Source organism: Triticum urartu, chromosome 5A (genome assembly GCF_056163025.1).
Source record: "Triticum urartu cultivar PI428250 chromosome 5A, HENAU_Tu73, whole genome shotgun sequence".
NCBI classification, from domain to species: domain Eukaryota; kingdom Viridiplantae; phylum Streptophyta; class Magnoliopsida; order Poales; family Poaceae; genus Triticum; species Triticum urartu.
In genome coordinates, this window is record NC_141877.1 from 577,518,753 (window position 1) to 577,542,901 (window position 24,149).

The 24,149-nt window shown below is 47.6% G+C and overlaps 1 protein-coding gene across 1 annotated transcript; it reads left to right on the forward strand.

Annotated features, from left to right (window-relative positions):
- Positions 1 to 7,611: 7,611 nt before the first annotated feature.
- LOC147973017 (uncharacterized) lies at positions 7,612 to 8,586 on the forward strand. Its single transcript, XM_087521818.1, has one exon. It carries the CDS (start codon positions 7,752 to 7,754, stop codon positions 8,280 to 8,282), a length of 531 nt encoding a protein of 176 aa, XP_087377944.1. The 5' UTR covers positions 7,612 to 7,751; the 3' UTR covers positions 8,283 to 8,586.
- The last annotated feature ends 15,563 nt before the right edge of the window (positions 8,587 to 24,149 follow it).

Below are 24,149 nucleotides of genomic sequence, written 5' to 3' on the forward strand. Positions count from 1 at the left end.
GCACATAGTTGTCATCATACTCTTCTTCTTCGTCGTCTTTCATCATAACCCCTATTTCTCCGTGCCTCGTCCAAACATTATAGTGTGGCATGAAACCCTTGTAAAGCAGGTGGGAGTGAAGGATTTTTCGGTTAGAGTAAGACCTCGTATTCCCACATTCAGTGCATTGGACAACACATAAAACCATTCTGCTTGTTTGCCTCAGCCGCATCGAGAAACTCATGCACGCCCTTAATGTACTCGCAGGTGTGTCTGTCACCGTACATCCATTGCCGGTTCATCTGCGTGCATTATATATAATTAAGTGTCCAAATTAATAGAAGTTCATCATCACATTAAAACCAAAGTGCATACATAGTTCTCATTTAACAACATATAGCTCTCCAGAGCATCTAATTAATTAAACCATACATTGAAACTATGTAACAATTGATCCAACGGCATAATGATACCAAGCCTCGATATGAATGGCATATGTTCTAATCTTTCTAATCTTCAAGCGCATTACATCCATCTTGATCTTGTGATCATCGACGACATCCGCAACATGCAACTCCAATATCATCTTCTCCTCCTCAATTTTTTTTATTTTTTCCTTCAACAAATTGTTTTCTTCTTCAACTAAATTTAACCTCTCGACAATAGGGTCGGTTGGCATTTCCAATTCACATACATCCTACATAAATAAAATCTATGTCACGTTGGTCGACATAAGTTTCATAAACAATAAATGAACCAATAGTTATAAAGATAATATATATACCACATCCGAATCATAGACAGGACGAGGGCCGACGGGGGCGGATACCAAAACCATCGCACTATATAAGATGCAATAATAAAAGTAAGAAAATAATACAAGTATCTATGTAAACATACAAGTAAGAATATTTTTCCTTTCAGATAGAAGATAAGAACAAGAGGCTCACCACGGTGGTGCCGGCGATGAGCTCGGCGCGGGTGATCGACGGCGGTGAAGACGGGGACGGGGCATGACTGACCGCTAAACCTAGACAAATATTGTGGAAAATGGAGTTTGGAGGTCGAGCTTGGAGAGGAGAAAGCTTAAGTAGTGTGGCTCGGGCATTCCATCCAACACCTTGTGTGCATAGGAGGTGAGCTAGAGCACCACCAAGCCCTCTCCCCCTCGGCCAGAAAAAAACAGAGCAGTGTGCTCTGCTCTCACGCGAGGGGGTATATATAGGCACTTCATTGGTCCCGGTTGGTGGCATGAACCGAGACTAAAGGGGAGCCTTTGGTCCCGGTTCAAGCCACCAACCGGGACCAATGGTGGTGGGCCAGGAGCGAGGCCCATTGGTCCCGGTTCATCCCACCAACCGGGACCAAAAGGTCCAGATGAACCGGGACCAATGGCCCACATGGCCCGGCCGGGCCCCTGGGCTCACGAACCAGGACCAATGCCCCCATTGGTCCCGGTTCTGGACTGAATCGGGACTAATAGGCTGACCCGGCCTGGACCAAAGCCCTGTTTTCTACTAGTGATATATGTTCATGACGATCTTTTGTTTCCTTCGTTTGCTTGCTAACACAATATATGAAACACCTAAATTAACCCCCCAAAACCCCCAAACCCCCCTTTCAAAAAAAAACAAAAACCTCAGTCACAGAAATGCTGACGCGTGGATGCCTATTGGTCCCGGTTGGTGCCACCAACCGGAACCAAAGGGTCTCCTGCCTGGGCTCCGCGCACAGGCCACGTGAAGGCCCATCTGTCCCAGTTCTGGATTGAACCGAGACTAAAGGGACAGGGCATTAGTACCGACCCTTTAGTCCCGGTTCAGGAACCGGGACAAAAGGCCCTTACGAACCGGGACAACAGGCCCTTTTTCTACTAGTGAGTACTATGGAAACTTTGGACAAGAAAGGTTCTCGGCTTGCATACTCCGGGCATACCTCTTTGTCTTTACTCTTGACGTCGTCCTTGCTCTGAAATTCCCGGCCTCCTTTGGTTTAGAGGAATTTCATAGGAATTCTAGAGGATAGGATTCTTACAAGATTTTTTTTCTTTAGAGCTCTTTGGTTCATAGGAATAGATTCCTATTCCTACATATGATTGGTTCCTATCCTCCACATTTCATAGGAAAATAAAAAAGAGCCTAGACTCAATGGAAAAATTACTTTGGTGTCAACCAAATGACATCTTGTTTCCTATTCCTACTCATAGAATTTGATATACATGTCATCTCATTTCCTACAAGATTTCTATTCCTATGATAATTCTATCCTATGAACCAAAAGAGGCCGTAGATTTACATGTCAGCTGGTTTCTATATGCACACGGCGGAAACTATGGACAAGACAGGTTCGAGCCATGCATGCATGTTTTCGAATACCATGGACAAGAGCATGCCTCTGTGGTTTGACGTTGTTCTTTGAACTGATACGCCCGTAGATTTGCATGCATGTATGACTCTTCAAATCTCAACGTTAAAACATGGCTTCTACACATGATCTCCCTCTTCCCGTTTAAAATTTGGCACCAATGGAAGGGTACACGCACGCAGTACTGGGTGGACGTATCCACGCACGATTCATGTCGGTTTTAGGCTGGTCACAATGGGGAGGAATTTAGGAGTAACATCACACACTTCAATACAACTTTGCTTATGTGTCACATATTAATGAAGAGAGAGGTGCTTGTGGTAACTAGCTAAGTTACCGGAACATCACACACTCCAAGAAACAATGAGTCTATAACCTAATAAATACATTGTTGCATGACACTATATAGATGTTCCTACCCACTGTGGAGGTAATAACATAGTCTAGGAAAGTGTGTAAATTACTAGACTATGTTCTTGCCCATTGTAACTAGCCTTAGGGGGTGAGCCAACAGATGCGGCGAGAGTCCACCACGCTTTATTACGTCCGGCAACGGACGATGACGGAACCATGCACGCACGCAAATAAAACGCGGCCGTTCACTTATAACCTACGCGTACGAACTTATATAGCAAGCTACGGTCTACATACGTCGTCACAGAATCGAAGGGCAGTGGCCCATGCGGCCGGCAGGTGAACTCCGTCAACGTTGCTCCGCCGGGCGCGCCACGCGTATCGCCGTGGCCCATGACGAGACGCGGCATGGCGCCGCTCCGGCGCCCCCACCTCGCACGTCTCGCTCCCGAACAGGGGGCTACATGCCTACGTACATGAAACTTTGGCAAGGCTTTTGGCCTACGCGCAACTGAAAAAAGGTCAGTGACGCAAACGTTGGGAGGGCATATTCCAGAAACTTCTGCTTCACGCTTGTATCGTGCACGCAGCTAAGCTCTTATCGTTTCAAGGAAAAAGCTACTTTCTCTCCGTTGAGGTTTGCAAGGCCATTTACAAAACTAATGAAATTCCTAAAATTAGGATGCGATTACCTAGTAGACAATGAGACCCATTCCTAAAATACTAGGTTCTTTTGAGTCTTATGACTGGCTGTGGAAACAACAAGATGCCTTCTCCCCAGCTCCTTCTTGAAGCTCAACCTAATTTTTTTTTTAGAAGCCTGCTAATTAAGGGTTAACCAGTAGGTTCCTAAACTAAAATTTTAGGTTCAGCGTCTAGAATAAGTTGGGGAGGAGACGTTTTATTTTCACAACCAGCCATAAGCCCCAAAAGAACTGGCAAAGAAAGTTGTATACAAGTCTATGTGTGCGCATGCGTCCCTGCAAGAGATGGGTTAATATCCGACCAATTACTCATTGTCTTGGTTTTACAGACATGGCTCTCCTGCCTAACAAACTCGAATGGAGGTACTACCAAAATCATAAATCATGAAATAATTCAAACTACAAAAATGTTATTACAAAAGTCTCTTACTAGTCGTTTGGAACAATTTTGTCATCTAAACTCTAGAAAGTAGACAAACCCTCTCAACTTTCAAATAAAACTTCGTACTCGTTGACTTAAAGGGGTTTGATTAGCAGGTGATGGGATTTTCACACTCTTTGTAGCCCTACCAGTAAAAAATAAAAAAATGTTTAGGATAATGATAATAAACAATTGGATAAATGGGATTTCATTTTTCAAATGAAAGCTTGAAGCCAAACCAGGAATTCGAAAAATTATTGAAAAGTCTTAAAAAAGGCAATAAGTTCATGAATATCCATGGAAAATCAGGAAATATAGGGATTTTCCATGAATGTTTTTAAATTGTTTGTGATTTTTCATTGACTTATTCATAATAGTATATGTCTTTTGATTTTATGTTAGTATTTTGTTTCTTGCAATCAAATTTTCTTGGTAACATATATAGATTTTTCCAATTTGTTTTCTGCTTTGAAATGGAGTGTGATGTTTTTCTCTTCACAAAAATAGTTTATTTTCAATGAATATTTATATCCTTTTCATATTTCTTATTCTTCTTTCACTTCTTTTGTGTTGGTTTGTGCTAGATCTCACAACCATATCATTGGTTAACTGCATTGAGTTGGGAGACAGGTAAATCTAACCACATTTAAAGCTAAGGGTATGCTTATCATGTTTTACAGTTTAAGGACCAAAAAAACGGTCATAGTTGATAGACTACTACTATATCACATAGCTAATCTACATCATTAATTCCATAGAATGTACTAAGCAAATAATGCACACGTGATTTCTTATAGTGTTATTTATGCTTAATCTAGTACTATGCCAAATGTATAGACTGGTCAGTAGACAGGGTTAGATCTTCTCTAGCACTAGTGACTCAATGGCAAGAAAGCATTTTAGTTAAGCTTGAGAATTGCCCCACTTTATTCTATTGAGGGTCATGGGTTTATCAGCTACCACTATCTGAAACCATAATGCTTCTTTTACTATCGGAGTTTCACATTTGACAATCTATGTGAGTTGTGGAGACAATTAATCTAAAACATTCTCCAAAGACACCTCTAATGTATTCACGTAATTTCATAAAACTGTAAATAGCTTAAATTCGTAACTGCACAAGATGTTGATGGCCCTGCAAAAAAAGCAAGATGTTTGATGGCACCCAAACAATGGTGCCAATTTAGTCATATATTTTCTGGGGAGTATCTAACACTTGAGTTTTTTTTAATTGTTTGGATTGCTTGCCACATGTATCATGTGGTACCTAACACTTGAGTTATCTTTCCATACAACCGCATAACTTGCGGTGGGGTTCCACTACGAAAAACAATAAAAGAAACAATAGAAATTACTATTCAGCCACATCAGAGTTATTTTATTTAAAAAGTATCTTAAAAATTTCAAAAAATATTCTGATCCATCAAACAGTAGTTTGTTCTTGTATTAACCATGTGATCTTGTCACAGTACCTTGCTAAGTTTTCATAATTTCCACATGACCGTTGGATGCCAGTCTGGCGGCAAGGAGCTGCATGTTACTGTAAACTGTTTGCTGGACGTTTCTCATGAAGAACGCATTGCCGTGTTTAACTGTACGTAATGGAATAAAATCACGTCGAAGTATTTTCTACCGGATGTAGTATTTGGACTGTACCTCACCCTGTGTGTGTTGTGCAACTTAGAGCATCTCCAGCCGCGTCTTAGGAAGGTCTCCTTAAACGATTTTCTCGCACCGTCATTTAAAAAACGGCCCAATCACGTCCCCAGAAGCCCGATTTTTACCGGCCTGAGCCGAAAACAGCGCCAACGGACTCAGGCCGAACCTGGCACGCTGGGGGGCGCCGGGGCGAGCTGTTTTGGCGCGAAAAAGCTGCGGGTTAGCCGCGTCAGCGACACGTCGCCTCGCCTTCCCCCAACGGCCTCGGTTCCCGCGGGGAATCAATGGCAAGGCTGCCGCTGGTCAGCCTTGCCATTGATTCCTCACGGACGACGCGTCACGGGACGGCGCGCCGACGCCTCCCCTCCCTCGCACGCGTTCACACGGGCGCGACGCGACTATATAGCCGGTGGCCTCACTCGCCTGTGCCCACACCAGCCCCGCCCCTCGCCGCCGTGCAGCCCCTCCCTCTACCTCTCCCTTGCGCCGCCGCCCAGCCCCTCCCTCTCCCTCTCTACCTCTCCCGAGCCCGTCGCCATGGCAGAGCGTTTCCCCGGAGACGAGGCGGCGGCCAACGGCTTCGGTCGCCATTCGCTGCGCGAACAGGAGTCCTGGCTCCTGTTCCAGGAGAACATCCCGGCGCCGCCGGAAATGCGCGCCGGGCCGACGGGGTGGAGACTCAGCGACGGGGGAGTGCCCGTTCCCCCGTTACCCGACGCCGTGGCCAAGCCCAAATACTTCGCCGAGGAGGTCGAGGTCGTACGCGCCTCCCTCACCGACGCCCAGCTCTCCCTCCCCCAGTACGCCGCCGACAACCACGCGGCTTGGGCGGCGTACTTCGAGCGCCGCCAGCAGCAGCGGTTGGCGTCCACCAACGACGCGCCGGTGGTCGGCGGCCAGAAGAACAGCGAGGGGTGCCACCTGTGGTGGGGCGTCCCCGGCCGCACACTCGAGGGCGTGCTGGCGTACCTCGAGGGAGGCAACGACCCGCCATTGGCGTACCCGGCGAGGGTGGCCGCCCCGGCGCACCACCGACGCGCCGGGCCATGGGCGCCAAGGAGGTTCGGGTCCTCCTCATCTTCTTCCTCCTCGCGATCTTTCTCGCACTCCTCCGATACTCCGGCCCTGCTTGGCGTCAAGGCCGAGCCCGCAGCGGAGACGCCGCTCGGCTGGCGCACTCGCGGCGCCGGCATCGTCATCAACGAGGGCGGCCGGCGCGCCTCCTCGTCGGCTCCTCCTCCGCGCTTCGTCAAGCCAAAGACGGAGTCGGGGCTCGCGCCGGTGAAGACGGAGCCGGGGCTCGCGCCGGTGAAGACAGAGCTCGACGACGACGACGCGACCCTGGAATGGGCGTGCAGGGACTCCATAGCGATGGAGAAGGAGCATCTGGAGAAGGCGAAGGAGCGCCAGTGCGCCGCCCTGCGCCGCTTCGCGGAGCGCCGACGCGGCCGCGACGAAGGCGGAGTCGTCGTCATCTGCGACAGCGACGACGACGACGACGCGCCGCCGCCACCAGCCCGCGTTGGTTTCGCCGATGAGAAGTCCGACGACGGCGGCGACGATGGCGGCGACGACGGCGACTACTTGGCGTTCAACCAGTTTCTTTTTTAGATTAGTTATGTATTTTGCTATGTAATGAAAATCCGCGAGCATATCTAATATATGCCCAAGTTTACCAAAATTTATCGTGTTTAACCGAACTTCGCCGAACTGTGCCGAAATTTGCTATACAGATTTTATTTTTAAACACGCCTGGGGGCGGCCCTGGGGCCGGCGGCTGAGGACCAACTCGCTCCAGGTCCAATTTTTACGCCGGCTCACCAGGCAGCGATTTTAGACGCCCCTGAGGTGGCAATGGCTGGAGATGCTCTTAGCCGCGTGGTTATGGTTTTGCTAGTTGGCCCGTTGGCCGGAGCTCACCGTCCGTGAGCATGATTTCTAATAATCTTCACGAGTAGCCAACTGACTGGTGACTGCGCTTGCGGAGAAGAAAAGCCCGACGAGTCCACGGCTCCACGGCATCCGCTGGCCGCAACAAACCTCCAGCCAGGCTGTGCTGCCCCCACTCCCGCCTACACGACAACGCTCCCTCTGCCTCCCCGCTGCGTCTCCCTCTGCCGCTCCGCTATATATACCTCTTCCTCCCCATCACCGTCTCCGGCAGCAACCACACCGCGCATTACATTACCACCGCAACAGCGCGAACAAGAGAAGAACCAGACAGTAGCAAGCAGCAGCAGCAGTAGCACACACGTGACGACCAAGACGGAATGGGTCTTTGTGTGTCGTACGACGCGGCGGCCGACGGCCCGGCGCCCGCGAGAGTGGTGCTCCCCAGCGGCGAGCTCCGGGAGTACTCGCCGCCCGCGACGGCGGCGATTGCGCTGGAGGAGGTGGGCCAGCAGGGGTGGTTCCTCTGCGACGCCGACAGGATGGGGTTCGAGGGCTCCGTCGCGGCGATGGCGGCCGGCGAGGAGCTCCAGCCGGGGCAGATCTACTTCGTCCTCCCCGCAGAGATGCTGCGCCGCCGCCTCACCGGCGAGGAGGTGGCCTCGCTCGCCGTCAAGGCCAGCGCCGCCCTCGTCAAGGCCGCCACCGCCTCCTCTGCCGGCGGCCGGCGCCGGCGAGGCTCCGTGGCGCCGCTCGTGTTCGCGCCGTCGGAGGAGGACTACTCGAACGAAACCTTGGCGACGTTTGCAGTGAAGCCGGCGGTGCCGCAGAAGCGGAGGGTGGCCTACCGAGGCGGGAGGTCGCCGCCGAGGTTCTCGCCTGACTTGACGGCCATCCTGGAGAGCGAGTAGAGCCGCGGAGCGCACGAGACTGCCAGAAAAGAAAAGCATCTTTGCACAAAGCCCTGCCTCGCCTGGCCGCGAGTGATGCGTGACCCGGCCGCTAATGTTGGATCGAACGGCGGCGACGCGGTAAATGATATGTGGAGTTAGTTTCTCGAGTTGGGTCGTAGGGATAGTCGCGTTTTGGACGTTGTTAATACTATACACGTCAGGAACATGTAGGGAATGCACATACAGATAGGTCAATGTAAATAACTGTATAAACAATGTGGGCCTAAACTCCACTGCTCGTGCCCTCATCTTCTATTCTAAATAGTTAGCCCCCACTAAGTATTTCTCTCAACATACAAATATCCCACCTCATCATTCAACATGCATGGAAAAAGGTCCATCTCAACATGCAACTATTCATATTAAAATTCCACCTCAACATGCAAACATGCAAGCATGAAAAGATCCATTCTATTGTGCTATTTACATTTTACTATTATATTCGTTCAAAAAACTATTATTTCAAATATTCATGTTTCATATAAAAACTTTATTGAAATGTTGCAAAACGTTCCCGCAACAACGGGCCGAGCTTCATCTAGTTTTTATGTTTGTCATGTGCAGGAGTAATCCTCCGCGTTCGAAGCCAATAATCGAATTGGAACCTGTAAAATTTAGGGCATGTGCGGAACTTAAAATTGACGCCTAACTCTTTGGAAAATCTATAGTACTGTCATAATTTTTACTTGAAAAACATCATCATCTTTATTTGAGAGTGGATAATGGCATCCATAGCAATGTGATATATCAAGAATCGTACCTTCGGTATGCAGAATGCCGGACATAACTCTCACTCTCCCTCTATTTGCTCCTTATCCAGCACAATGAACGGCATTGTGCTAAAAAAATGAACGCATCTTGCCCGACAAGTCAAGAAATAAAACAAGCAAAACAGAATTTTACCGATTAGGGTCTACACCAGATCAATCACAATTCATAAATTGTCAAGTTCGCAAATCACAACAACTTAGATGCTTTGAATTAACTCGAGCAAACTATATTACATAGAGGGGCTGAAGATCTCGTGGCCTTGAGTGATCGACGATGCCACAGAAGGAGAGGAAGATACCTAGGGCATGAGAAGCCGACTTGCGAGTGGCAATTGGGCCGGCCTGGCTCGGGCACGACACGACCCTTAGAGGCCCGTATATAAACAGGTCGTGTTGTGTCGGCCCAAGTGCTTCACCTCGCGGCCTAGGCATGACACATAGATTGTACAGGCCGGTCCAGCATGGCACGTGTACTGGTGGCTCACGTGCTATTTGGCCTTTTACGTTGTTTTTGGGCCAATTTTTGGCCTTTGGGATTGTTCAAAAATAAAGAATAACTGAAGAAAAAAACATAATCAACAAGTCGTGTTGTGCCGGCACGCGAGCCTCACACGGAACTTGACACGACCCCAGGCGTGCTACGGGCCAGACACGGCTGGTTTAGCCACATGTTGGGCCAGGCCGAGCACCCATGCTTTGGTGTCGGCCCGTGAAGCAAAGGCCCATTGGCCATCTTTAGTTTGCACTGTGGAGGATACATGCGAGTTAGGGCTAGCATTACAAAAATCCTATTACCCACTTGTATCGGGGTATACTTATTTCCCAGTATAATAAATCGTGTACGGGCGATGGTGATGGGTCAGTCCAACTAGAAGGACCGGGTGTAGTATTTGGTTCCGTTTTTGGAAGGTTCTCCCGGTTTTCCCTCTTTAATACATTTTTTCATTTATTAAATTTTTATCTTTTACGTTTCTATATACTTGCTTATATTTTATAGTTTTTCTTTTATGTTTTTTTATTTTTGGATATTTTTTCTTCTTCTTTTCTATGTCATTTTTTATTTTTATTATATTCTCCTTTTAAATTTGATGAAATTTATTCAAATTCATGTTTTATTTTTTTGAAAATTCCTAAAATTTTCAATAACAATAATTTCACAAACTTTTAAATATTCACAAAAAATTTGATAAATTTTAATATTGTTTTATAGAAATTTAACAATTTCCACAATCTCCAATATTTTTAAAACTCGCAACACTTTTTAAATTTATGAATTGTTTTTTAAATTCTGACATTTTTTGAATCATAAAATTAGTTTTTGATAAACATTATATTAATGTTAGGCACTTTTTATATTCATGGACATCATATGAATTGCAAAAAAAAATGTAAACATACTAAATCTAAAGAAATAATGGGATTTTTTTTCTAAAGTGGAGCAAACGTACGGGGCGAAGCCGGTTCTATGGAGAGCGGGACGTAATGAAGCAAGGGGGGGGGGGGGGGGGGCATTTGCAAAATGCACACTAACTGGCGCCTGAAGCGCCAAATAGGAAATGTCTGGCGATCCATACAACACATTCTTCCACAAATAGACCGCTAGACGCACACCGCACGAGCAAATGGCCCATTAAGAGACAATCTTTCTTCGCCTCTATTTCGTGCTTTTTTCACTACCTGTTGTAGTGACTCGGTGGCATTGCAACAGATCGGAGTACTGTAGCACAAGGTTTTTTTGCTCCTTCGTTTTTTAATTATTTCTTGGAAAACATGAATATTTTTAAAGTTTCTGACATTTTTTCAAGACATGGAGATTTTCTTATAAATGGCAAACATTTTTTCAAAACATGAATATTCGAAATTTTGAATTATTTTTTAAAACGGCAACATTTTTCTTATACTGTATTTTTTGGAAAACACGAACATTTTTTGAAAAAACAGGAATTTTTTTTAAATGTAGACTTTTTTGGAAATCCCAATATCATTTGTAATTATGGCCTTGAGAAAAATCCAAACTTTTTGAAATAAATAATCAGATATATTTTAGAAAGCTAGACCGGAACCTAAATCAGGATAGGAAACGTATGAAAAGTTCCTTAAATCGAATTCATGTAAGTGCTAAATGGGCTGGCCCATTTGTTGCTCGCTCGGACGATCAGTTATGCCAAGACTTGGGCAATTTGATGCAAAATGTGTCGAATAGAGATTACTGGTGTGCACGAGGAAGAGAAGCAAGCGCAGTGGATATAACTAGTAGCCCACATGAAACAAGATTGGTCCCAGCAAGCTCTTGGTCTTTGAGACCATTGAGTTTCCTTGTATCTAAAAGCCACTCCAATAGAGACGGAGTGGCCCCAAAGACTTAAATTTCTTTCCTTTTTGAGAAAACTCTATCAGTTTCTTTCTTTCTTGAGAAACGACTACCAATTTCTTTTGGCACGCCTTTTTCTATTAGAGAAATTTGTACACCATCTGATGCACAAAACATCACAACCCTCAACCCACAAAATACATGACTCATACCCATGGAGTCACGAGGTAGTCACTCAGACCCGCAGCCGTATTGTTGTTTCCTGGCGCTATTCGACGCCTACTGCATCAGATTTTTTTTTGAGGGAATTTACCGCATCAGATTGTGAGCAAACATACAAAGCATCGCTCCAATGGGCCAGCCCAACTAGACGAAACACGAAGAGTTTTCTTAGACTACCCACAATGAAAGTAATATAGGTGGTAACATCACACTTATCTAGGTAAAATAGATGATGTGGCATGTAATTAATGAAGAAAGAGAGGCATGTGGTAACATAGCTAGTTTTTTTTGCGGGTAAAACATAGCTAGTTACTGTAACATCACACATATCAAAAAAAGATGAGTCTACAACCTAATAAATGAAGTGATTCATGACACAACACATATGTTACTACCCACTGTGGAGGTAGTAACATATACTACTAACATATGCATGTTACTACTCTAAGTTACTCCCAACTGTGACTAGTCTTAGTAGCAACAATACAAATACGTGCCTTGTAACTCCTCCCATCACAGAGTAACGACACCGCAAGATTAAACCTAGCACCAAGCACCTCTCCCACTGGAGATAAATTGATCTACTTGACCAAAAAAATGGATAGATCGGAGAGAAATACAAGGCTATAAAATCACATAGAATAAAGTTTATAAAAGACTCAATTACTTTCAATAAATAATCTAATTATAAACCCACAACTCATTGGATCCCAACAAACACACCGCAAAGGTTTACATCAAATCGATCTTTGAAGAGATCATTATATTTAAGATCAAAAAGGGAGAGAGAGCCATCTAGCTACTGCTATGGACCCGTAGGTCTTGTAGGAACTACTCCCACATCATCATGGAGGCGGCAAGGTTGATGCAGATAGCCTCCCCAATGGTTTCTGTTGGGGATATTACTACTGGGCGTAAACTGGCCTATCTGGGCCGGATTAACTTCGTCAGTAGTTAAGTATGTTAAAGCCCGACAAGGCAGATAAGGGCTCAAGGCCCATGGTCGGTTCAAGGCCTATAGCCATAAACCGGCGTTGGTAGTTAACTTGTATTATAAGTTAGGAATAAGTAGAGACCAAACCGGACACATCTATGAGCCGGTATTGGGACTCTGTGAACCGACGGGCGTCACCCGTGTATATAAGGGGACGACCCGGCGGCGGTTCAAGGACAACAGACAACAACTCGAGACATAGGCGAAGCTTGTTTGCTCCCTAGTCATCGAAACCCCATCAATTCCATCACAACTAGACGTAGGCTTTTACCTTCATCGAAGGGGCCGAACTAGTATAAACTCTCTTGCGTCCGTGTGTCCGCTTTAACCCCTTCAAGTTAACCCGTCGCGATGGCTCCACGACTAAGTCCTTTCTCTAGGACATCTGCCGTGACAAAACCACGACAGTTGGCGCCCACCGTGGGGCTATCGCACGATGGTTTCAAGTTCTTGGAGGGCCGCTTTGAAGGACTCGAGGGCTACGCCATAGGCCGGATGACTAAGAGTCGTCGCGGCAAGCTCTACATCGACGATGCAGGCTGGGGCCCCGAGGCCGGTTCAGTTGAGTACGGGTACCGGGTCCCCTTTGGTGGCATTCACGTTTTCATTGGCAAGATCGGTGAACCGGGCCCTGAGCCGGACATCTGCACCGACCTCGTCGAGACGGCTCAGCGTGCGCGATCCGCCCGGATTAAACCGGCCATGAAGCGTGCCTTCGTGGGAGTCATCCATGGAGGAAGTTATGAGGATAGATCGGAATCTCGCGGCGAGACCGTCGTTTGTTCCGATGACGAGTCATCGACCGGAGAAACCGAATCTCTTTATCAGCTACAAGATGGCCGGATTGGGGGCTATTCCGATGGCGACAGTATTCCGGACCCCTCTGATCTGCCCAACCGAGTTGGAATATTCATGACCAGCACACAAGCAGCACTTCATTCTTCGACCGCTGCGGCAACAACCTCCGGTTCAGCAGCGGCGACGGCTGCCAGGGCAGGAGGCCCTGTGCGCCCGCCGGCTCAAGTTCTATCAGAGCTATTTGATGCATTGGCTGTGCTTATGGCGGAAGCTAATCCGGCGGATCCGGACGTCCACAACGCGGAGATTGCAAAAATAAAGGAACAGATCACCCAGGCCAAGGCGGATCTGGCAGCTGAGGACACTAGGATGGCCACAGAGCGGGCCGCTCTAGACGCACAAGCCTACAGGCTCATGTTGGACCGGAGCGCGTCGCAAGAAGTCATGAGGAGGAAGTACCGATCTCGTTTGCCTCCGGTTTTCGAGGCCAGAGACCTTTTCAACACCCCAGGAGTAGGAACCAGTAATCCGCTGGAGGGAAACCGGGCGGAAGCTCCTGGGACCGGTGCACCGGTTCAGCCTCGTCGGATGGAACCGCCTCGTCAAAACACCGTTATACCTCAGGCTGTTTTAACACCTCCGGGTCACTACTCCAACCCAATGGACAATCTCGTCGCCGCTGCTGCACGGCCGGAGGCCATTCCAATTGAAGGTGACTCGCCGCAGGCAGTAGAAACGCGACGGGTCAAGGAGCTTCTGAGGACATCTTTGGTCCAACAAGAAGCATACTCGTACAGCCGCGACCTGATCCACTCGACCCCCCGTCCAAGCCGGAGCTATAGCAGACATATGGATGAACCGGCAGTGTCAAGTAATGAACGACGTGGAGCACCCCGTGGCAACAACCCAGCGGGTGGTGCTGATAATGCTCAGGAAGTGGTGGACCGGGCCCGAGCGCGCGGGGAGGCCGAGTTAGCCGCACAGCATCAGGCTCGGCAGCTCACGCCGGTTCGTCCAACTATCTCGATCGAACCTGGTGTTACTTCTAGTTCTTTGGGGGTGCCTTGCCTTGTCCCCACTTTACGCAATGTGCGCCTGCCCAAGGATTTCAAAGGCCCGCACAAAGTACCAAATTACACGGCGGATCAACCTCCAGAGACATGGGTGGAGAGCTATGAGATGGCCATGGAGATGCTTGTTGTGGATGACGCGGCGTGTGCGAAATACTTCACCATGATGCTTGAAGGAACGGCCCGTACTTGGTTAAAAAGCTTGCCGGCTAATTCTATCAGTTCATGGGCCCAATTACGAGCCCGGTTTATCAGCAATTTCAAGGATACATGTAAACAGCCTATGTCGATAGTGGACTTAGCTGCCTGCGTCCAGGAGGAAGGAGAATCGATGACTCATTGGGTGCGCCGGGTTTCACAAGTGTTGCATTCATCAGACCGCATCAATGCTGACATCGCTGTATTAACCCTAGAAGGCAACTGCCAGTTTGGGCCCCTAAAGCTGAAATTGGGACGGATGAAGCGTCATTGCACTGACATGGGAACCCTCATGGCTGCTTTGGTAAAGTATGCTGATTCTGATAGTACCAAGGATCCCGAATCTGATGATGACAAGGCAGGGAAGGGGAAGAGGAACAGCAACTCCAAAGGTCAGCAGCATCACTGGGCAGGCAATGGTGGTGGAGGCAAGCGTAAAGCGGATGGTAACATGGACTTTGTGGCTAATACCAACACGCAGGACAATGGCCAGCGACGCAAGGGTAAACCGAAAAATCGCAACGGGGCACCCAACCCTAACCTGGACCGCCTAAACTATCTACTGAGCCAGCCCTGTCCAAGACATGGGACGAAGGAGGCGCCAGCAAACCACCTTTGGAAGGATTGCTTCATTATGCAGGAGTTCAAGAATTCTAATGCTTTCCGGTATGATCACGGCTCCGGCGGTGGCTCAGGGTCCGGGCCGGGTTACGGTGGAGGAAATTCCGGTTCAGGATTTAATGGTAATCCGGCAGACATAATAATCAAAATAGTCAGAACAACTAGGGTGGTTACAACCAACAGCAGCAACAGTCAGGTTACCAGAGCAACCCAAAGCAGTTGAGTAGTGGGCAGTACCATGTCTTCACCACTAGCTTGGACAAGCGAGACCGGAAGGTTCAGAGGCGGGCGGTCAACTCTGTTGAACCGGCCATACCCCGTTATCTACGCTGGTCTGAATAGCCAATCATATGGAGCAGAGAGGATCACCCTCCCCAGGTTGATAATCCGGGTCAGTTGGCTCTGGTGGTGGCGCCTCAGGTGGGAGGTTACAAGTTCACCAAAGTGCTCATGGATGGAGGGAGCAGCATTAATATCTTGTACTATGAGACCTTCCGTCGTATGGGACTAACAGATAAAAATCTCAAACCGTCTAATACGGTGTTCCACGGTGTAGTACCTGGCAAATCAGCATATCCTATTGGTAAGATAGCTCTGGAAGTGGCCTTTGGGGATGATCATGATTCCAGGTCAGAGGCATTGACGTTTGAAGTGGTGAAAATCCAAAGTCCATATCACGCCCTATTTGGGCGACCGGCCTACGCCAAGTTTATGGCACGGCCCTGTTATGTGTATTTGCAGCTCAAGATGCCGGGTCACAAGGGGACAATAAAGGTTCACGGAAGCCGCAAAATCGCTTTGGAGTGCGAGGAAGGAGATGTGGCCTATGCAGAGTCGGTTTGTGCCACTGAGGAGCTGAAGTATTATAAGGACAATGTTGATCCGACGGACATGACTCCATTAAAGAAGCCAACTACGGAGCATGATCCGGCCCTGAAGTTCAAATCGGCAGCAGAAACTAGGCTTGTTGACTTTGTACCTGGCGATTCGTCCAAGCAGTTCAGCATCAGTGCCAACTTGGATCCGAAATAGGAAAGCGCGCTCATCGAGTTCATCCATGAGAATCGGGACATTTTTGCATGGAAGCCCTCTGACATGCCAGGTGTACCGAGGCAACTCGCTGAGCACACCCTTAATGTGGATCCTAAATACAAACCAGTGAAACAGTTGCTCCGCTGGTTTAACGAAGAAAGACGCAAGGCGATTGGGGAAGAGGTAGCCAGGCTCTTAGCAGCTGGCTTTATTGTTGAAGTTTTTCACCCTGAGTGGCTTGCCAATCCAGTGCTGGTCCTTAAGAAAAACGGCACCTGGCGCATGTGTGTGGATTACACAGATCTTAATAAGGCTTGTCCAGCAGATCCTTTTGCCCTCCCCTGTATTGATCAAATTATTGATGCTACGTCGGGTTGTGAGCGTTTAAGTTTTTTGGATGCATATTCTGGCTATCATCAGATCAAAATGGCAGTTAAGGACCAGGAGAAGACGGCGTTCATAACTCCCTTTGGAGCCTTCTGCTGTGTGTCTATGCCCTTTGGGCTCAAGAGTGCCCAGGCAACTTATCAACCGTGTGTGCAAAATTGTCTTCACAAACAAATTGGCCATAATGTACATGCTTACGTGGATGATATCGTGGTTAAATCCAGGGAAAAGGAGACTCTGATTGATGATTTGAAGGAAACCTTTGATAACCTGAGGACATACAAGATGATGCTTAATCCGGACAAGTGCGTCTTTGGTGTACCGTCGGGCAAGTTATTGGGTTTTCTGGTGTCCAATAGGGGAATTGAGGCTAATCCGGAGAAGATCACAGCCATCACCTCCCTGGCTAAACCGAAGTGTATCAATGATGTTCAACGCTTGGCAGGCCGGATTGTCGCATTAAGCCGGTTTATCAGTCGTCTTGGTGAGAAGGCAATCCCTTTGTATCAGATGTTGAAGAAGACAGATCAGTTTGTCTGGAGTTCTGCTGCTGATGAAGCATTTGAGGACTTAAAGCGGCAATTGGCCAATCCGCCTGTGCTCGCCGCTCCCATTGACAAGGAGCCGTTACTGCTATATGTTGCTGCTAATGCTCGGGCGGTCAGCGTGGCTATTGTGGTGGAGCGAAAGGAGGCAGGTAAGGAGCATCCGGTTCAACGTCCAGTCTATTATATCAGCGAGGTGCTCATTGAGTCCAAGCAAAGGTATCCGCATTGGCAGAAGCTGGTGTATGGAGTTTTTATGGCAAGCCGGTAGCTTAAACAATACTTCCAAGGGCACCCAATTACGGTGGTCAGTTCTGCTCCTTTGGGGGATATCATCCAGAACCGGGAAGCAACTGGCCGGATTGCCAAGTGGGATATAGAGCTTGGGCCGCACGGTTTGAAGTATGTGCCTCGGACGGTGGTTAAGTCTCAAGCACTTGTTGATTTCATCAATGATTGGACGGAAATGCAAGCACCTGAAGAAAAGCCGGATCACACATATTGGACCATCCATTTTGACGGATCCAGGCAATTGGAAGGCTCGGGGGCTGGAGTCGTATTAACTTCCCCACGAGGTGATAAGTTTTGTTACGTTCTCTGCTTAATGTTCCCTTGTACTAACAATGCAGCTGAGTATGAAGCCTTGCTCCACGGTCTCCGGATGGCTAAGGAGATGAATCTAAGTCGAGTTAAGTGTTTCGGTGACTCGGACCTCGTGGTTCAGCAAGTGTCTGGCACTTGGGACTCCAAGGACCCACTCATGGCAGCATATCATCGTGAGGTGGATATTGTTGCAGGTCATTTTAAAGGCTATCAGGTGGGCCACGTGGACCGGCGGAAAAATGAAGCGGCGGACGCTTTAAGCCGGCTGGGCTCTCAGTGCAAACCGGTCCCGCCCAATGTTTTTCTGGATGTGTTGCACAACCCGTCGGTCAAGATCCCTGGTGAAGCGGATTTGGCTATTCCTGATCCGGAGACTCAATTGGTGGCAGCTCTTCATGTTATTCTGAATTGGACGCTTCCTTACCTGGCGTGCAAGAACCGGGGCGAGTTACCAGAGGATGAGACTCTGGCCCGACAGATAATCCGGCGATCCAAGTCCATGACTATTATCAACGGCGAGTTGCATCATTGCAGTGTGTCAGGGGCGTTTCAACGCTGTGTGTCTCCTGAAGAAGGCCATGAAATTTTGCGTGAGATCCACGAAGGAGATTGTGGTCACCACGCCGGTTCAAAATCTCTGGTGGCTAAAGCATTTCGCCATGGTTTCTATTGGTTAACTGCTCATGCTGATGCGGAGGATCTGGTCAGACGATGTGATGGTTGCCAAAAGTTTTCAAGACGTGCTCATGTACCGGCTCAAGAATTGAGAATGATTCCAATTACTTGGCCGTTTGTGACTTGGGGGCTGGATATGGTTGGGCCTTTCAAAAGGTCCAAAGATAAGAAGACCCACCTCCTGGTGGCGGTTGACAAGTTTACAAAGTGGGTGGAGGCAGAACCTATTAGCAAGTGTGATGCGGCCACGGCGGTTCAGTTCATCAAAAAAGTGATTTTCCGGTTTGGCTTTCCACACAGTATCATCACAGATAATGGTACCAATTTGTCCAAAGGTGCCATGAAGGAGTTCTGTGAACGGGAGCACATCCGGCTCGACATTTCATCGGTGGCACATCCATAGTCCAATGGTCAAGCAGAAAGGGCTAATCAAGAGATCTTGAGAGGAATCAAGCCCCGGCTTATGGTTCCTTTACAGAGAACAGCGGGTTGTTGGGTAGAAGAGTTACCATCTGTGTTATGGAGCATCAATACTACACCCAATAGATCAACAGGATACACACCGTTCTTCATGGTTTACGGAGCAGAGGCGGTTCTCCCCAGTGATATCCGTCATGATTCACCCCGTGTGGCGGCTTATGTTGAAGCGGACAATGAGACAGCACGGCAAGACGCTTTGGACCTGTTGGATGAAGAACGTGACATAGCAGCTGCCCGCTCGGCGATTTACCAACATGATCTTCGTCGTTATCACAATCACCGAGTCAGAACCAGAACCTTTCAGGAAGGAGATTTGGTGCTTCGGCTCATCCAAGATCAGACTGATATGCATAAGCTATCCCCACCTTGGGAGGGGCCTTTCGTGGTCAGCAAGAATCTGCACAACAGGTCATACTATCTGATCGATATTCGAGAGCATAAGGACTCACGTACATCAGAGGAGGAGACCAACAGGCCGTGGAACATAGCTCATCTTCGGCCTTACTATACCTGAGCCATTGGCTCTACTTATGTACATATTACGACGATGTATATATTATGATTAAATATAATAAACCGGAACCTCAGCTAAAGCGGGGTATCTGTTCTTTTACATCATGTGTGGTTACATGGAGTTGTTCTAAAGAGGCCTCCGGTTTACCCCTTGAGTTGGCTTTTTTTAAAAAGCATCATGTTATATCACTTGGGGGTTTGGTCGTGTCTGAACCAATACAATACCTCTTGGTAGGAGAGAGCCACCAGATCACTTGGGGACTTGGTCACGTCTGAACCAGTCATGCCTCTTGATCGGCCTAAGGCCACAGAATCACTTGGAGGCTTGGTCGAACCCGAACCATTGCCATGCCACTTGATCGGCATAAATGCCACGGCTTCATTTGGGAACCTGGCTGACTAGAACCATAGTTACACCTATCGGGAGCTTGGTCGTGTTCGGCCATGGTAACGCCATATGATCAGCTCAAATAAGCCTTTTTTTGCAAACGGTTTGGTCATTGCCTTTGCTTCACACTTTTCTTTGAAAGATATTGCTTTCTTTTTATTGCGTTTTTTAAACTGACAAAGTTTTCAACCGGTTCACACTGTCAATTGACGGAACACGGTCCATTTTTAATCCGGCGACTATTTGCTCGGTTTGATTTTTTGTTAACATCCTATTACGGAGTAACACAGTGTTTTACAACCCGGCATAGTTTACATGGTAAACCGGCATTATATATATACAGGAGCTGTTATCTCCTCCAAATGGTGTGGGTTTATAAACCTCCGCTTTAAGATTGGCTAAGACAATTTCATGTCCAACGATGGCAGGTATTATGTATCTCAAAGATTTAATTATATGCTTAAATTTCAGATATTTTGATTTTACATATGCAGACATCATACTCCGCCTGACGGTACAACCGCGGTGGCACTTTAAGATTTTTTATGTTGCAGAAAATACTTTGGACAGTTCATCACCCAAAGGAAGCACAAATTGCAGTGGTTATGCACGAAGGCATATTAAGATCAAGAGTATCAGCTAGCCTATTACAAGGCAACACGGTGCCCAAAATAAGATCATTATTTTTCAAAGGAGAAGCAGTTTAAACCGGCTTCCGGTTCAAGCTTGGTCACCAGCCTGGCCTGATGGTTGTGGGTCATCCCGCGCCGCTTCAGCTCCAGTTCTCTACCCAGCAGCTGGAAATCAACAGTTGTCCAGTCGATTCCCATTAATGCTCGAAAGACAACTTCATCATGGATCAGCAACGACGGTTCAATATCGGGAGCATAAGTATGCTTACGGATTGGAGGGATAAGATTTTCCGCTTCATGAATTGGTGCAGCTACTCGCTTGTTTTGATTGTCATAATGGGCTTGATAGTGAGACAAGTCTGCTTCTTCAGCCAATTGACAAGCTAGCGGACGCACCTCCCGGTTTATTGCTCGCAGATCCGCTTCACCAAACTCTGACCCATCTTCCTTCAGGCTGGGATAGCCCTGAGCCACTTCAATAGGATCAAAATCCGGTACCCAAGCTTTTGCCCGGATTAAGGCGTTGATCGCACCGGTTCGAGCAGCAGATTTCTTCAGCTATTCAACCCGGGCAGGAAGCACCGACAGTTTCTGCAGAGTGTCCTGAATCAAATGGGCGCCGGCTTGTTGTGGGATGCAGTACAGATGATCCGCTGCGCACCAGTATACAGTTGTTCGATCAATGTATAGGCGGCTTTCAATTTCTTCCGCACATCTGACCCCAGATGACCAACGCGTGTCCCTGAAGTATCACAAAGGGTTAACAAACTGGTAGCTCCATAAGACGGTTGAAGCAATCTAGAAATCAAACCAGCTTACCAAAGATAGCAGTGGTCATGGCATGCACATGCCGCTTTATGCTGGCCAGTTCGTCCACCACCGGTTTAAGTGCAGCCTCGGCATCTTCTGCTCGTTTGGTTAAAGCGGATTTTTCAGTGGCCCAATCCGCCCGTTCTTTCTTGAAACCCTCCTTAAGCTGTTCCATGGCGCTTAAAGCACTGGTTACTTCCTCTTTTTCTTTGGAGGTTTCAGCTTGTTGGGATTTCAGATTTTCTTGGAGATCGGCGACTTGGCTTTCTTTCGTCTTTAGCTCAGCCTGCATGCAGACAGTTATATGATTCAGCAAAACGGTACAAGGATTGAAGTACCAACCACATAACAAGTTATGCACTTGGCACTTGGGGGCTAATGCATATTCGATCTTCATCTTTCAATTGCTTACAAAGTCCCAAGATCAATACAAGTATTCAACTTGGCACTTGGGGGCTAATGGCTATTTGCTCGTATATATATTCTGATGCGGCGATCTCAATTACTTAAAGTCCCGGTTTAACTACGCTAAGTTGAACCGGCCCTTGGGGACTAAAACAGCAAATTTCAAAGCATTAATATTTATATTAATAAGTCCCGGTTTGAAAGAAGATTACAAACCGGCCCTCGGGGGCTAGGAGCGTCAACAAGAATTGAAATATACAAGCAGGAAAGAGCATATGGAAGTTACCTCATATTTATCTTTCATCATATTAACCAGACTGGCTTCATAATCATGACTGGTATACAGCCGGTTCAGGTAGCCGGAATGGATATCTTGGGCATTCAGAGCAGCGTAAGTCGCCAGGTCAGCATTCCACTTGCCTTTGCCAAAGGCAGCAAATTCTTCCTTGGCAGAATGTTTGGACAAAGCGACATGATTGCTTGGCTCTGTATGGCCAATGCCAGTAATGACAACCTCATCATCCTTGGTATCGCCGGTTTGCACTGGGGCTGTTGGCTTGTCAGTAGGCTTTGTTGGACCGGTGGATTTCTCAATCCGGATGGAGCTTGTGGGCTGATTGACAGGACTTGAGGTATTAATAGGTCTCTCTTTAGCAATAAGATCGTCGTCTTGCTGCGGTGGATCATTGGGTATATCCTCAGGAATAGCCGCTTCAAGATCTGGTGTTTTGCCCGGTTCAAGGACGACATCTTCTTCGGCCGCTTTGTCCAGGCAAGCCTTCTTGCTTGGCCTAGGTTTGGCCCTGAAAGGAATAAACAAAATCAAATACAGCATATGTTCCAAGGCGATGTGCTGCAAATATTATGATAAGTATAGCTTACCCAAGCACCGTTTTGAGCGGTGGCAACTGAGTAGCCGATGACTCGCCAGAGGATGAGTGGGAAGTAACCTGGTAATCAGAGTCAGATGGATTAAGAGGTTGACGAAAGTAGCCCACTTTAGGACAAGCACTGACAAGCAAATTAGAGACCTCTGAACGGTGTTTCCTAACCGGACTGTTCGGTAAACCGGCGGAGGTAACTACCTGGCCGCTGTGCCAGGTTGTGCGACGAGCTTCGTGCTGTTGGGTCTTCATAAGAAATTTGGGATCCAAATAAGCAAGAGGATGAGAAAATTTAACTTTCCGGTTTGCCTGACGGATTTTTAGTGAAGGCAAAGGTTCTGAATCGGAAGAGAGAATAATTACCTCTGCAGCATCAGCATGGCTGGCTTCGGCATCATCCTGACAAATATCATCATCAATAAGACGCATGAAGAATAAGCCAAGTGAGTCAAGCCCTACCTCAAGGTCCGGATTATCCACATCATTAGGGGCCGGGTTAGAGGATGCAGTGGTTCTTTTCCTGTGGGAAGTCTTCTTCACAGCTTTAGTCTTTTGCTGGGTTGCTCTTTCCGGTTTGTCTGGTTTGTCTGGTTTCTCCTGCGGCAGTTTCTTGCTCCAAAACGGATCATTGCCCTGGTTACACAGACACTGATATTAAACAATGACCAGATATATCAATAGAAGATTTAGCAAAAAGAAAAATCAAACTCTTACAGCTGGCAGTTTGTTGGTGGCACAGAAGGGAAGCAGGCCGGTTTTAGCACAGATGTGTTCCAGTTCATTCAGCATCTTATTCATAGCTTCTGTGATTTCTTCATCGGTGAGCTGGATGTTGGAATGTCGCAGTGGGTCATCAACACTGCCAGTATACTCACACATCAAACCGGAGTGCTGACTAAGGGGCAGTATGCTCCATGATATCCAACAGCGGGCGAGATCAACCTCTCTTAAACCGTTGGCCATAAAGGCTCTGAGCTTCGACAGTTGAGGAGCATATTTGCTTCTCTCCTGGGCAGTCAACGTTTGCGGAAAGGGGTGTGTATTGCTGAGCCGCTCCGGACGAAAGCCAGGCAAGGGATTTTCACCAGCAGGGGAGGTGTCTTTGCAATAGAACCATGTTTGATTCCACTCTTTGGGGTGGCTGTGCAGTTTGGCGTGAGGGTATGTGACCTCTTTCCTTTTCTGAATCGCCACGCCACCCAACTCCGTATTGGAGCCGTCAGTAAACTCAGTACGGCGGTTTAGATGGAAACAGTCTCTGAACAATTCCACTATGGGCTCCTCTTGAAAGAACGCCTCACAGAGCACTTGGAAGTGACACATGTTTGTAACAGAGTTGAGGCCAGTATCTTGTGGATGGAGTTGAAAATCGGCTAACACGTCCCGGTAAAATTTAGAACCGGACGGCTTAAAGCCCCAGGCTAAGTGATCTACGAAAATGACGACCTCTCCTTCTTGAGGTGTGGGAGGGCATTCTTGCCAGGAGC

Excerpts from the sequence above, each read along its gene's own strand:
- LOC147973017 (XM_087521818.1), top strand. The coding sequence starts at position 7,752 with ATGGGTCTTTGTGTGTCGTACGACGCGGCGGCCGACGGCCCGGCGCCC.